The sequence below is a fragment of the Mesoplodon mirus genome, assembly GCF_964341445.2.
Source record: "Mesoplodon mirus genome assembly, chromosome: 7".
Taxonomy (NCBI): domain Eukaryota; kingdom Metazoa; phylum Chordata; class Mammalia; order Artiodactyla; family Ziphiidae; genus Mesoplodon; species Mesoplodon mirus.
In genome coordinates this window covers 16,974,759-16,990,817 of record NC_138983.1, presented here as the reverse complement: position 1 = coordinate 16,990,817, position 16,059 = coordinate 16,974,759, and the positions used below count along the sequence as shown (strand labels likewise).

Below are 16,059 nucleotides of genomic sequence, written 5' to 3'. Positions count from 1 at the left end.
ATCTTAATGCTTTAAAAAGCCTAATGTTAACTACCTTATGTTATTATGTCTCACACAGACATCTCTTACCGGCATGTAGTTTTATTTCTATAGAGAGGAGTTCAAGAAGTAGTGAGATGATTTTAATATATCAGCTGTGTTGGCCTAGATGCATTTATTCAATCAACAAACATTTGAGTGACCTCTGCTATATGCCAGGCATTGTGCTAGGTGCTGGGAATAGAAAGATAACAAATTGATTGTGTTTGTTAGGAAGTAGAGACTCTGCATAATGTATTATGGGAAGTGCTTAATAGTGTTATATAGAAGGTCTCTAGTAGCACAGTCGAGAGGAAGTAAGTAGCTTTACGTTGGAGGTAATGGGAATCATGAAAATTCAGTCCACAGAGGTGGTAACACAACTCGAATCTTAAAATGATGAAATTTATAATATGGAAAAGATGAGGAAGGATAAATGTAATAGGAATTTTGTAATGAATTAGGGGGAAACTGAAACTTAGGGGGAAAGATAGATTGTTTATTTGGAGCAGATGTGTCAAGAAAGGAGAATCAATATATTATTTTTGGTTGTTATTAATAGAAAAATTATAAATAGTACATGAGTTTATGTAGATTAGACCTCTTTTCTGGCATTCTCAGACCTAATATCCCCAGGCACCCAGGGGAAAAAATGAGGAAAGTCTTTCTTTCCTATAAGACCTATAAGATTATTCTTAGAGCAAAACTGTTAAATTTGAGAGATGTCGATTTTTTTTTCTGATATTTTTATCAATATAAACCACCAATATATTATCCTAGTCTTCAGGGAAAGTGGAGAGATGTCAATTTGTTGAACAAAATGAAAATAGTGATGGCCAGACCTAGAAGTATGTTAAACATAAATAAGGTTATTATGAATATGTTCATGACCTTTCTAGGTTTGAACATAAAAACGTGTTATTTTTATTTTATTTTTTTATTTCTTTAAATTTATTTTATGTATTTATTTTTGGCTGCATTGGGTCTTTGTTGCTGTACGTGGACTTTCTCTAGATACAGCAAGTGGGAGCTACTCTTCATTGCGGTGTGCGGGCTTCTCATTGTGGTGGCTTCTTTTGTTGTGGAGCACGGGCTCTAGACATGCAGGTTCAGTAGTTGTGCCTCGCGGGCTCCAGAGCGCAGGCTCAGTAGTTGTGGTACGTGGGCTTAGTTGCTCCGTGGCATGTGGGATCTTCCCGGATCAGGGATCAAACCCGTGTCCTCTGCATTGGCAGGCGGATTCTTAACGACTCCACCACCAGGGAAGTCCCACGTGATAGTTTTAATATTGAGAGGTGTTTTAGCTGCATCTTGAAACTACTTTTGACAGAGAAGTTCCTTCTCTGTCAATTCCAGACTTGAACTAATTCAGGATCCTCTGAGTAAAAATCAGCAATGTGAGTGTAGGAGTGGGGCACCCATTCTTAGAAGTGATGGACTGACTCAAGGCAGTTAGGACATTCATTGTTATAGCTCTATATTTATGAATAATATTTGCTTTCTAATATTCCACCATTGTGGTCATGTGGTTTTCAGTGGAACAGTAGATAGAAAGGGATGAATGGTATCAGCCCAGCTATTTCTTAGCTTCATTCCCCACTTTTTAAGCCAGAGCTGATTTTCTGCCCCCATTTCTAGTGAGTTGACTTCCTTGAACAGCTCATATCAATCATCAGAGTATTTTGCATCTTAGTTTTTCGTTTTAGCCACTAGGCTGAGAGATAGAGGGTCAAGACGATATCGGAATCATTTGAATCTGGAAAAAAGGGAAGGAGGGCATGATTATATTTGGCTACAACTAGTAGCTAGGATGCTAGCCTATCCAATTTCAAATATCAAAGGGTTTAAGTCAGTAGTATGGAGTATCTTTGCATATGGTGTGTAGTATTCTAATAATGGGATTTTTTTTTTTTTTTTTTTTTTGCGGTACGCGGGCCTCTCACTGCTGCGGCTTCTCCCGTTGCAGAGCACAGGCTCTGGACGTGCAGGCTCAGCGGCCATGGCTCACGGGCCCAGCCGCTCCGCGGCATGTGGGATCTTCCTGGACTGGGGCACGAACCCATGTCCCCTGCATCGGCAGGCGGACTCTCAACCACTGCGCCACCAGGGAAGCCCAATGGGATTTTTTAGTTCTTTAATTTCTTTAAGGATTCACAACACTAGATTTTACTGTGAGGCATTGAATAAATGGAGAGCCTGGAGGGAACACCACATTGTCATTCTTCATAAATTTAATTGAAATGTTGACTGCAACCCAATAAAAACTGAGACTAAACAAGTAAGGAAAACCAATAAGCTTTTGAAGAAGAGTAATAGTAAAGGAGCTCTGCACTACTAGACATATTAAAACTTATCTTAAAGTTAGAATAATTAAAGCTAGGGCATTACGAAAGAACAGAAAAATATGATAGTAAACAGACTATACTTTTGGAATCAGAATGTGGGCAGTGAAAGCTGTCCAATGGCTTTATACTCTCACCTCAATCACTCATTGGATGTGGATGTCATGAGAAAGGCATGTTCTTGGTCCAGGCAACTCTCTGAAGCTGAGGCAACCCCCTCCCCCTGCCTCCCCCTTCCCCCCGCCAAGGGGCTGACACCTGAAAGCTGTCTGCTGATGATACTCCAGCAGCTGGGGTAACCAGAATTTCCTTGAAGGGGCAGTTGGGTGGCTCATCTCTTTCCATTGCAACCTTCAGATTCACTTGTTTGTATATCTTTATTCCACACACTTGTAGGGTATTTATTTTAACTTATCACAGCTCCTACCCTGGAGGAAGGACGTGACAGAGGCTGTCATGTCATGGGCCTCTGTGGTGGGCAAGGATCAGAGTACTCAGAAGTATGTCTCCAAAGGCTTTGGTGAAGTTCTTACTCTTCCCCAGTGGTGGGCTGTTGCTGAGTTGTGGACTGGTAGTCTTATTAAGAACCTTGGGTAGGGGAGGTGGCGAAGGTGGAAATGAAGGTTGTTTTATGTGTATGTGGTCCCCACTTCTCTTCCAGGTGCTTATTACATCCTTGTACTGATGTTTAAAATTGAGGATTCTTGTTCATCTGTGTTGGTTTCTGTTGGCAGGGTCAGATGAGAGCTCATAGACTATGGGGAGGGGGAAGATGCCTAGATTTATTTCCTAGCTCCTAAGGAAGCCAGCTATCTCCACCTCAGCCTTTAGAACATCCTTCATAATTCTTTTTCTAATTGTCTTGGCCAGAGAGAGGCACTTCCTGTCCTGTTCTTATATATGTGCTACTATTTTTGATTCACACAACTTGGTGGTAGTGGTAGGGATGGTTCACAGAATCCTCAAAGCCAGTACGTGGGCCTGGTCAAGAGCAATCATATCCCATAATCTTTAAAAAAATTTTTTTTAATTTATATTGGCATATAGTTGATAAATGATGTTGTGATAGTTTCAGGTGTACAGCAAAAGTTGATTCAGTTATACAAATACATGTATCTATTCTTTGTCAAATTCTTTTCCCATTTAGGTTGTTATGTAATATTGAGCAGAGTTTCCTGTGCTATACAGTAGGTCCTTGTTGGTTGTCCATTTTAAATATAGCAGTGTGTACATGTCAATCCCAAACTCCCTAACTCTCCCTTCCCCACATCCTTCCCTCCGGTCACCATAAGTTCATTCTCTAAGTCTGTGAGTCTGTTTCTGTTTTGTAAATAAGTTCATTTGTATCATTTCTTTTTAGATTCTGCATATAAGCGATATCATAGGATATTTCTCTTTTTCTGTCCTGACTTACTTCACTCAGTATGACAGTCTCTAGGTCCATCCATGTTGCTGCAGATGTCATTATTTCATTCTTTTTTAATGGCTGAGTAATATTCCATTGTATATATGCACCACATCTTCTTTATCCATTCATCTGTCGATGGACACTTAGGTTGCTTCTTTGTCTTGGCTGTTGTAAATAGTGCTGCAGTGAACATTGGGGTGCATGTATCCTTTCAGACCATGTTTTTCTCCAGATATATGCCCAGGAGTGGGATTGCAGGATCATATGTTAGCTCTTTTTTTAGTTTTTAAAGACATATCCCATAATCTTGGGAAAAGAAATGTGAGGGAAGTCTGCTGGATTCTTCTGAGGAAGTTTTCCTCACTATAATAGGGACATATAACAGGGATGCCCCATTTCTGCCTCCGAACATTGCCTGCATGGTTGCTTGGAATGGCAGCGGCTCTCTTGAAACCAAGAGAAGAGCCAGCCTAGGGGAGTAGGAGAAAAGAGTGGAAGGACCCTGGAGCCTTTGTGACATTGTTGAGCAACTGAACAAAGCAGATCTAAGACCTTGTCCTCACAAGCTTAATTCTGGTGGGAGCAGATGACAACAAACACATGCGTTATTAAAGTATATAGTATATTAGAGAGGGGTAAGCACGATGGAATGAGATAAAGCAGGGAAGGGGGACAAGGAGTGCTGGGGAGGAATGGCTGCATTTTTTATTTTTTTTTAGTTGTTTTTGGCTGATTTGGGTCTTTGTTGCTGCGCGCCCGCTCTCCCCAGTTGCGGCAAGTGGGGGCCACTCCTTGCTGCGGAGCGCAGGCCTCTCACTGCAGTGGCCTCTCCCGTTGTGAAGCACGGGCTCCAGGTGCTTGCTTCAGTGGTTGTGGCTCACGGGCTCTAGAGCGCAGGCTCAGTAGTTGTGGCGCACAGGCTTAGCTGCTCTGTGGCATGCAGGATCCTCCCGGCCCAGGGTTCAAACCCGTGTCCCCTGCACTGGCAGGCGGACTCTCAACTGCTGCACCACCAGGGAAGCCCTGCATTTTTTTACAGGGTGGTCAATGAAGGCTTCTCTGAGAAGGTAACATTTACTTAAAGACCCAACAGAGACAGGGGATGTGGAAAAGCATTCCAGACAGAAGGCACAGTAAGTTCAAAAGCCTTGAGTTTACTTGGAGAACATCCTGTGTCTAAAGAACTGCTAGGACCCCTGTGACCAAGGCTGGGGAGCAACTGGAGAGTAAGTGGGTGGAGATTAGTTCAGTATCAGGCTGATGCTGAAGACTTTGGTTCTTACTGTAAGTGAGATGGAACGCTTTGGAAGATTGCAAGGAGGGTGACAGGAGCTGACCTATGTTTAAAAAGAAAGAGAGAGGGAGGGAGGGAGGGAGGGAGAGAGAGAGAGAGAAAGAGAAAAGAAAGAAAGAAAAGAAAGGCCCACAATTGAGGCAGTGAAGAAAAGTTAAGAGAAAGTAAACAACATTAACTGGACTAGAACATGATTCAGAGTAATTCAGGTATAAGTTCAAATTTTTATTTATCTTGAAAAACTTGTGTCAGAAACCATTTTGCTTATCTTACTGTGAAGACATAAGAAAGAGCTTACTGGAGGGTTCTTATTTATTTTTTTTTTAAAAAAATTTATTTATTTGTTTTTGCTGTGTTGAGTCTTCGTTTCTGTGCGAGGGCTTTCTCTAGTTGTGGCAAGTGGGGGCCACTCTTCATCGTGGTGCGCGGGCCTTTCACTATCGCGGCCTCTCTTGTTGCGGAGCACAGGCTCCAGACGCGCAGGCTCAGTAGCTGTGGCTGCTCACGGGCCCAGTTGCTCTGCGGCATGTGGGACCTTCCCAGACCAGGGCTCGAACCCTTGTCCCCTGCATTAGCAGGCAGATTCTCAACCACTGCGCCACCAGGGAAGCCCTGGAGGGTTCTTATTAAGTAACATTCTTTCCAAAGGGGTCTCTGAATTTTTTTTTTTTTTTAAGCAGCATATCTATGTAAGACTGTGCCATATAAGTACATTCACCAAATCCTGTGAGATCTAAAAGTAAATTTGATTCAGGGGTTGTGAGGTAGCTTTTATTATTAGAGAGAAATTTTCCTAAATGTCAGTATATAGTGCTAGTGTGGAAACAGATGTTGCTTTCCTCAGATAAATAGATAAATTTTATCTTATGTTACTTCTGGAATAAAGTTTTACATTCAATAAAAGGTATCCTTCAACCTTTTGATTTTGGTCTTTTTTCTTGTGAATTGGTGGCTCTAATAAAGGCAGAGTTCTTTACTTACTTGTGGTAAATTCTGTGAACCATTTATGCTAAGACATGTCAGACCAGCTACTGGGAAATGACAGCCCTGTATCTGGCTGTCCATTACATGAACACGTAATAACTCATTTATATTCGAATAGTAGGTATATCTTTAACACCAGATAAGGTATTTTCCAGGTCAGTTATGTCCTCTCTTGTTTATTCATAGATTCCTATCTAGGGTGGATACTTTTCATTGAGTCTAAAGAATCTCTTGTGAACCAACTCTTTAGTTTTAGACATAAATCCTTTCAGATCAAGAACAGAAACCTATGTGGATTACTGCTGTATATTCTGTGATAAGCTGGCATTGACTTCGAAGGAAGAAAATTTTATTTTTGAAAGCAGGATTTTTAAATTAATTCTTTTGAATTCTCATCAAGTTCCAAAGAATAAGCATTCTTGGAGACTTTATGGAGTGCCTTATGTATGCCAGTACATGGTAGTATTGTTAGTACTAAAGATAATACTTTGGTACCTTTGATAGCACTAATGGGTATTATTACCCTCATTTTCACAAGAGGATGCTGAGGCCCATAGAGGATATGTGACTTGTTCAAAGTCATTTAGTAAATAAGTGTGGAAGTCAAATTGGTACCCAAGTCTGGGTGACCTCGCAGTCCATGCCATCTTCTCAAAGCGGCTCACTAGTGAAGGCAGAAATCAACATGACATGTTCCCTCAGATGAGTTTTGTTTCTCCAGGGTCTCATTTCTGAATCTGTTATTTCCCTTAGCTCTGTTTGGACCTTAACAGTCCTGTGCAAAGTACAGCACTGAGGTCTTTCTGGTATCACTTTGTAGCTCCAATACTATGCATTTTGTGTGGCTTTTTAAATGTAGTGATTATTCATTATTAACCAAGCTCCTAAATTCCAATATGATCATATTCATTTTATTTCCACTTTAATAAGGTGGATTTTTTGTTTTAATAGATCACACTTAAGACTTTTTCCTGAAATTATGAAGTATCAGTTTGCAATTAAAATCACAAACCAGCGATATTTAAAGAGTATATAATATTATGATATACATCATGTTTTATTATTTGTACCTAAGGGTCTAAAAAGTCATCATTATTGATTTATAGGAGAACTGATTAAGGACCATTCAGCCAGCTCTGTGATAACATTGGAATTTTTATTGCAGAATTACTGTGTTGACTCTATATCATATCTTAGGTGGTCTCATGATTGCTTAAAATTATCCTGGTCTAAATTTCATATAAAATTGGGGGGAAAAAGTGTTTGAAAGGGTAATGTCATCAAATGCTTAAATCTTAATTGCCGTATATTAATTTTTCCTCTCTCCATTTGTGTTTTTTTCCCTAGGAGAAAAATTCAAAGTGGAAACAAAGACCATTGCTGTTGACTTTGCATCAGAAGATATTTATGATAAAATTAAAACAAGCTTGGCAGGTCTTGAAATTGGTGTTTTAGGTTTGTATCTTTTTCATGTTTACAGGTTCTTCTTGCATTTATTGACTAGGACTTTCTTTTTGGATGTTAGGTATTCAATTGGTGAAATGACTAGTGAGAAGAAAATTGTCTTGTTAATACAAGTGATCATTAGATGATATGGATCTATATACACTTGAATCTTTATGTTTTGGGTTGTGTTTTAATGATGATTCTACAACTTAGGTAGTTTTTCCTGCCTGCTTTATTTCTAGTCTCTCATTCTCTCTGTATATATTTAGATATAGCTATATCATAATAATCCTTTGTGGTGGGTAATGCTGACCCATTTTTACAGCTGAGGAAATAAAGGCTTAGAGGGGTCTCAGCCTTTTGTTCAATATTACCCCCTCCCCAACAAGGAGCCTTTTTAGACATTATTTTCCCCTAGTCTACCCTCCCATGAGACTTTAATACCACAGATCCACTGTGTATCTTGTTTATGTGCTGTATGTATATCTGTTCTTTATACATAAAAAGGATAAGAGCTCACACCATACCCCCGAATCAATTTTTGTTCCCTTGGGGGAGCTATCACCCCAGTTGAGAAGACATGGCTCAGAGAGATGAGTGACTTGCCTAAGCTGCCATAGAGACTGAGTACTGCACATGGGATTTAGCCACTGTTTGTTTTTTCTGAGTCTCCTACTTCCTTGTGTTACACCTCAGCTACCTCATTGCCAAAAACCGATGCTTCTGAGATGTGGAAGTATTGGTCCTTGTTATGGAAAAGATTCACCAGATTTTGAGGAAAAGAAAAAAAAGCAGGCTTCAGAAAGTTACCTAGCATTCTCTGACTCATTTCTAGAAAAAAAAGGGCATCTAGTTCAGAAAAATGTCACTTCTTCACTAAATCTCTTTATCCCACTGCCTAAATTGGTGGGGACCTGGTAATTGCCATTGTTTTCTTTATTGGACTATAAAAGGAGGAACAACAAAGAGAAAATACTTTAAAAAAATGTTTCTTAACCTTTCTTTAGTCAAGACCCCACCTGTCTTCCTCATACTATAAAAGAATGGTCTCTTATATAATTTCTTGAAAAGGCAATTAAAAAAACTTGGCCCTACATAGTGTCATTGGAGCTGGGGTTAACCCTGGCTTTGATGTGTTATTTTTTCAGCTCCTGCCTGGTCCATATCACACATCACCACACCCCACCTGCCCTCACAGCTATTCCCATACTTATAGGAGAGCCAGTAGCAAAAGATGAGTGAACACACAGGTCTATTTTTTGCCTTGTTCTTCTCTAATACATACATTACTTGGAGTCTTTTACAAGTTCTTCTTCCTTTAGCTTAACCTAAAGCACAGCGAACATCTGTAAAATTCTCAATTTTTAAAAAATTCCAAGTCAGTAGTAGCTGTAACTTCCTAGTTAGGATAGACACTGCCATAGTCCATCCAAACCCCTTTCAAACTAGTCATGGACTGGAGAGTGAAGGCTTGCTTAGGCAAGGAGGGGGATCAAGGATCCCTAATGAGAGGAGACTTATTTTGAACTTGTGTTCTTGGAGAATAACTTTGTTTCAGGAGTGGTTCAGTTAATCACAGTTGTTCTTAGCTTTGTATAAATTTCAGCTGCTTTTCACTGGGTAACTTTGAAACTATAGCTACTCTGGGACTATGCCATTGAAAATGGAAGATGTCAGGTATCAGGTTGCTGCTGGGCTGGAGGGTTATAAAAGGCACTCTTCAGCTGTTCTTTCCTGACCCAGTATATAGAAAGTCTGCAGTGTGATTTTATGCACAATAGATAGATCTGTTAAGGATGAGGGTACAGAGGTGCCCAAGCACCTTTTCCCCACTTCTAGAATCCTAGGACTTGTGTCAATATATAAGCATTGATATTTAGACCTAAGGGTTGATATTTTCCTGGGCCACATATGCTAATGAAACCACTGCTTTTGTAGTCCAGCCCCTTAGTAAATTGCAACCTGTGAGTCGGCAGTTTACACCCCTCCTTATTCATTCATTCATTCATTCATTCATTTGTCAGTCAATGAACTGGAGATACAACAATGAACAGGAAGGCGCCTGGCTTTATGTAGTATAATGTTCTAAAGGGAAAGACAGCCCTAATCAAACATAGTTACTTGTGGGCTAAGTGTTGAGATGGGGAGGGCAGGGTGTAATAAGAGGGTAAAAGGGATGATGGAGTTGATGTGGGGAGAAATAATGGCGACTTGGCCTAGCCAGTGTTAGGAAAAAGGATGATTCCAGAAATATTGAGGGAGTAGAGGAAGCGGGACTCTACTTGTGAGAGATTGCAAGAGAACTCATGCTGACCTTCAGGTTTCTGGCTTGAGCATCTGTGTCAATAGTGCCATCTAATAAAATGGGGAATCCTGGAGGAGGAGCCCTTTTGGGAATGAGGATCATTTAAGTTTGGGGTTCCTCTAGGATGTCCAAGTGGGGTTGTTAAGTTGATAGTGGGCATATGGATCTGGGTTTCGGAAGAGCTCCTAACTAGAGATAGAGTTTGGAGGTAAGTCAGCTCTGAGTAGTAATCTCACTGAAGAAAGAAAATGAGCTAATCCAAGGAGAATGGAGATAAGGTAAAGAGAAAACTGGGGACAGAGCTCTCTGTTATCGAAGGCTGCCTGGAACGTATAGTGTGAAGGAGGGATAATTTTTTGCACAAGTTCAGCACTGTCCACTGGAAATATAATGCAAACCACACATTTAATTTGAACATTTCTAGTAGCCACATTTTTAAAAAGCAAAAGGAACAAATGACCTAATTTTTATAATGTATTTTATTTTAACCCACTATATCCAAAATATTATCACTAACATGTAATCCACATAAAGTTTTTTGAAACATTTTGTGTTCTTTTTCTCATACCAAATCCTCAAGTCTAGGGTGTATTTTACATTTATAAATTAGTCCGAATTATCTCAATTCGGACTAGCTACATTTTAAGTGTTCAGTAGCCACATGTGCCTAGTGATGGATATCTAGCTCTAGTTCATCTTGGCTGTCTCTCATCCTCAGTTTGTGTGGGAGAGCCACAAATATAATTTCTAGGTTTTTCTTGTGCTTTAACATAGCTTTCAACCAGGGGCAATTTTGCAGCGTCTGGCAATGTCCAGAGACATTTCTGGTTGTCACTAATTGAGGGGGGGAGGAGGAGGAGGTTCTACTGGCCCCTGGTGGGTACAGGGCGGGGATGCTGCTAAACATCCTTCAGTGCACAGGACAGACTCCCACAGCAAAGGATGATCAGTCTAAAATCTCAACAGTGCTGAGGTTGAGAAACCCTGCTTTGAAGTTATATTGTAATTAAATAGTTCTGATTGAATACTTATGGAGACACACACACACATACACAGGCAACTTAATTTTTGATTTCTAGGTTGGTTGCAGATTAATTATAGCTAATGTTTACATACTCCTTTAAAGTTTATAGCAGCACTTTCACATACATTATACTGTTAATTGGCTATACATTTTGTTTTCTTTCTACTCTACCAGAACTGTCTCCTTAATCATAAGCTTTGTATAATTATATTGACATTTATTACCAGATATCTTATATTGTATTGTAATTTTAATTTGTCAAGATTTTTGAGGAAACTATTAAAACACCTTTATGAGCTAAATTTTATCTTACTGCTAGGTCATATTTCAACTCAAATCTTACATTTCTTTCTCTAGTGTCTGTATAACCCTCTAGAACTTGTGGGAGGGGTCTGGTGTTGATGTTTTCTTTTTCTTATCATTACCTGGGCCTATAGCCCCTTCACTTTCTTCCTTTTTTCCTCCCCATCCAGATCCCACATACCTCCCCTTCTGTCTAATAAATAATCTTATTTATTCTCCTTCCTCCTCTGCTTAATGTCAGTCTCACCTTTATAACATTCCCTAAAATAACAAACATATACATTGATTTCTAGTAAGATTTAGCAATCCATATTAAGTCATAGGAGAGAATTTTGTCTACCAAGTATTAATGAAACCAGTAATGATAAAAAGAAATAAAAATCACCAAGGTACATTCCATTTGTTTGAATAGCACTAACCACTAAAGCATAGTCAGTGCTTAATAAAGAAAATTAATATTTTCAGAATTACAAAGGAAAATGCTAAAGCTATTGGTTATGAAAGAAACATTGTTTTCAATAAGATAAGCAGAAAGAAAGTGGCCATGAATTGTGTGAATTTGTGCTGAAAGGTCACCATCACTTGATAAGACTATAAATGTGTAAGTTTGAGAATGAATTCTTAACTCTGGTGTGTAAAATAAGTAAGCATCTGCTGTCTTCTCTCAGGCAAGGGCCAAGAAACACGGATTTGAGAAAACTTAAAAAACTTCAGCTATTTAGAGAAAGTGACATCAGTCCTGCTTTCAGTAAGCAAACAGTTAGTTAACAAAATATGACTGCTATAATGCTCACTTGAGTCCTCAAGAGAGACTCTCATGTGTGTTCCAGATTGGTTTGGAGGACTTCATACAATACATTGCAGGAGGCGTAATTTACCAAGGCCAGGGGAGTAGCCTTGCATTTAGAAGTATGCCACAAAGAATACTTTTTTCAAATTTCACTATGATTTTTTTAACTTTTAAAAAGTGGCATTCTTTATTCTAGAGGTAAAAATAGAAAGGTCCTCCTGGAAAAAGATACTTGTTTTGTGATTCATTAAAAAAAAAAACCCATAACTTTATTCAAGCTTTTAATTCATACTAGACCAAGAATTTCCCTATGGCAAATGCTATGAAGGTCCTCTCCACCCATACTATCATTATTATTATTATTATTATTATTATTAAACTTATTTATTTATTTATTTTATTTTTGGCTGCCTTGGGTCTTTGTTGCTGTGCGTGGGCTTTTCTCTAGTTGCGGAGAGCGGGGGCTACTCTTCGTTGCAGTGCGCTGGCTTCTCGTCGGGTGGCTTCTCTTGTTGCAGAGCACAGGTTCTAGGCACACAGGCTTCAGTAGTTGTGGCTCTCTGGCTCTAGAGCGCAGGCTCAGTAGTTGTGGCGCACGGACATAGTTGCTCCGTGGCATGTGGCATCTTTCCAGACAAGGGCTTGAACCCTTGTCACCTGCGTTGGCAGGCGGATTCTTAACCACTGTGCCACCAGGGAAGCCCATACTATCATTATTTATGTAACTTGTAGAGTCAAGAGAATCGGTTGGTACAGGGTGACAGCCTGTGATGGCTTAGTGTCTTAGGCCTATTTATTACCCATCAACTTTTTCCTATCTCTACATAGTGCCCATAATTTTATTAGGAAGCATCATTTAAATAACAACAATATGTATAGATAATAAAAGTCAGTTGATTGCAAAGAGTCATTGATTGCAAAATCTGGAATAGACCTTTTTATTCTCTTTTCTTCCTATGCCCTTCATAAATGAGTAGTTGTTCTATTAATGTATTTGGTGGGTTAGTTTTAAATTAGTATCCTTCCCTTCTCCTCAGCTGAATGCAAAAATACCTCTTGATTATCCTTGCCTAAGCAACCTTATGGATTATGGGAAATACTTCAGAAACATTTGTGTTCTGTTTTTCTCCCCTACAGCCTAGTATTTCCCTGAATGTTCTGAGATGGAGAATAGTTGAGTGTTGGGAATAAGTATCTTAAAAGATAGTTTGAGCAGAGATTAATAGTTAAGATCAGTCAACTCTATAACGGTTTATACTTAATTTTCAAAGCTTTTTAACAAAAGACTCAAGAGTATTTTTAGCTACTTGGGGAAAAGGACCAGTGATCTTCAAAATGGCAAACTCCCAGGTAATTAATTTGGTTGGGATCCAGAGATGGCTTCCTTATAGTTAGTTCAGTGTCAAAGAAAGAGGAAATAGATGCCTAGGAGAGGGAGCCGCAAGCCTGCAGGAACTGGGTTGAGGAAGATGTTTCTAGGAACCCTGGGAAGGAAGAAATCTTGAGCGCACTGGGAAGTTATGTGGCCTTCCAGTCCCAACTGATGAAGGAAGTTACAAGTAGAAGAGTCTTGCTTCTTCAGAGGGTTTAAAAATATATAACGCTACAGATGATCTTCTTGCCCATTTCAGGAGCTTTACTAATTAGAAATTAGTTTTAAATTGCCTTCTTTTGAAATGTAAATATCTCTGAAAGGGCAATGACATCTTCATTTACATCTTACTGGGATTACTACATTCAGTTTACTGTCTCCTTGCTGGATCAGTCACCCTGAGGAAATGACTATTTTAGTTAATGAAAGACATGGAGAAATCATTTTGAAGTGAAGAAGAGGCTTAAAGAGGAAACTGTAGTGGTAGGTTGGCGATTAGTGGAGTGCTGAGAGGGCACGAAAAATAGTAGGGCAAAATAAAGTTAGTTGAGAGAGCACCAATGATAAGTGTTTGGAAATACCCTCCTTCCTTTTTTTTTTTTTTTTTCCTGTAGCCCAGGTATAAAATGACTCAGGCTCAAGAAAGGACAGAGGCTATTCTAAAGTATGTAGGAAAGGATTATAGGAGCATGGTAGGATAATAGTTTGCAGAGAGGGTGGAGTTTCTCTATTATTCCACGATATGATTTTCATGCCTTCTAGGGGTGAGGATACTTCCCAACACTTCTCTTTTGTAATACAATTGAATTCTGTCCCTAACCACCCCAGAGGTAGTGTAGATTCCACAAGTTCAAGGACACAGTCTCCAATTAAACTGCATTCACTTCAGACATCAGCTACAAGTTTGGGGGTGCCCAGGCCACCTGCACTTCTGACCAACTGGCTACAAATTCCCATGACCCCTTCAGGTTTGACAATTTGCTACCCTTAAAATTACAGTTGTATTGTGAAGGATACAAATCAAGACCAGCCAAGTGAACAGACACGTAAGGCACAGTCCGACAGGCATCCAAACACAGAGCTTCTGAGCCCTCTCCTTGTGGAGTCAGGACTCATCACCCTTTCCACACATCTGTGTGTTCACCAGCTAGGAAGCCTGTGCTGATTTGTTAGCTTAAACTCAGGTGTGATCCCAAAGGCCCCACCTTGAATAGCAAAGACATTCCAAGGGTTTAGACATTTCCAGCCGAGGAATCTGGGGCAAAGACCAGACAAATTCTTTACAGCATCTTTTCTTTCCTATTTGTTTTTTGGTTTTTTTTTTTTTAAGATACTTTTCTCTTTGGTTTTTTTTTTTTAAACATCTTTATTGGAGTATAATTGCTTTACAGTGTGTTAGTTTCTGCTCTACAACAAAGTGAATCACCTGTACGTATACATATATACCCATATCCCCTCTCTCTTGGGTTTTCCTCCCACCCTCCCTATCCTACCCCTCCAGGTGGTCACAGAGCACCAAGCTGATCTCCCTGTGCTATGCAGCTGCTTCGCACTAGCTATCTATTTTACATTTGGTAGTGTATATATGTCCATGCCACTCTCTCACTTCCTCACAGCTTACCCTTCCCCCTCCCTGTGTCCTCAAGTCCATTCCCTATGTCTGGGTCTTTATTCCTCTCCTGCCCCTAGGTTCTTCAGAACCATTTTTTTTTTTTTTGAGAGTCCATATATATGAGTTAGCATACAGTATTTGTTTTTCTCTTTCTGACTTATTTCACTCTGTATGACAGACTATAGGTCCATCCACGTCACTACAAATAACTCAATTTCGTTTCTTTTTATGGCTGAGAATATTCCATTGTATATATGTGCCACATCTTTATCCATTCATCTCTTTATGGACACTTTGGTTGCTTCCGTGTCCTTGCTATTAAAATAGAGCTGCAGTGAACGTTGTGGTACATGACTCAATTTTTGAATTACGGTTTTCTCAGGGTATATGCCCAGTAGTGAGATTGCTGGGTCGTATGGCAGTTCTATTTTTAGTTTTTTAAGGAACCTCCATACTGTTCTCCATAGTGGCTGTATCAATTTACATTCCCATCAACAGTGCAGGAGGATTCCCTTTTCTCCACACGGCTCTCCAGCATTTATTGTTTGTAGATGTTTTGATGATGTCCATTCTGACTGGTGTGAGGTGATACCTCATTGTAGTTTTGATTTGCATTTCTCTAATGATTTAGTGATGTTGAGCATCCTTTCATATGTTTGTTGGTAAATTGTATATCTTCTTTGGAGAAATGTCTATTTAGTTCTTCTGCCCAGTTTTGGATTGGGTTGTTTGTTTTTTTGATATTGAGCTACATGAGCTGCCTGTATATTTTAGAGATTAATCCTTTTTCAGTTGCTTTGTTTGCAAATATCTTCTCCCATCCTGAAGGTTATCTTTTTGTCTTGTTTTGGTTTACTTTGCTGTGCAAAAGCTTTTAAGTTTCATTAGGTTCCATTTGTTTATTTTTGTTTTTATTTCCATTTCTCTAGGAGGTGGGTCAAAAAGGATCTTGCTGTGATTTATGTCACAGAGTGTTCTCCTATGTTTTCCTCTAAGAGTTTTATAGTGTCCAGTCTTATATTTAGGTCTTTAATCCATTTTGAGTTTATTTTTGTGTATGGTGTTAGGGAGTGTCCTAATTTCATTCTTTTACATGTAGCTGTCCAGTTTTCCCAGCACCACTTATTAAAGAGGCTGTCTTTTCTCCATTGTGTATTCTTG

The 16,059-nt window shown here is 39.4% G+C and overlaps 1 protein-coding gene across 1 annotated transcript in view; it reads left to right on the top strand.

Annotated features, from left to right (window-relative positions):
* Positions 1-16,059, top strand: part of HSD17B12 (hydroxysteroid 17-beta dehydrogenase 12) — a 176,467-nt gene that overhangs the window by 98,429 nt on the left and 61,979 nt on the right. The window contains exon 4 of the mRNA XM_082628845.1: positions 7,394-7,501. Within this exon, the coding sequence (XP_082484971.1) occupies positions 7,394-7,501 (108 nt within the window). The remainder of the gene's footprint in view (positions 1-7,393; positions 7,502-16,059) is intronic.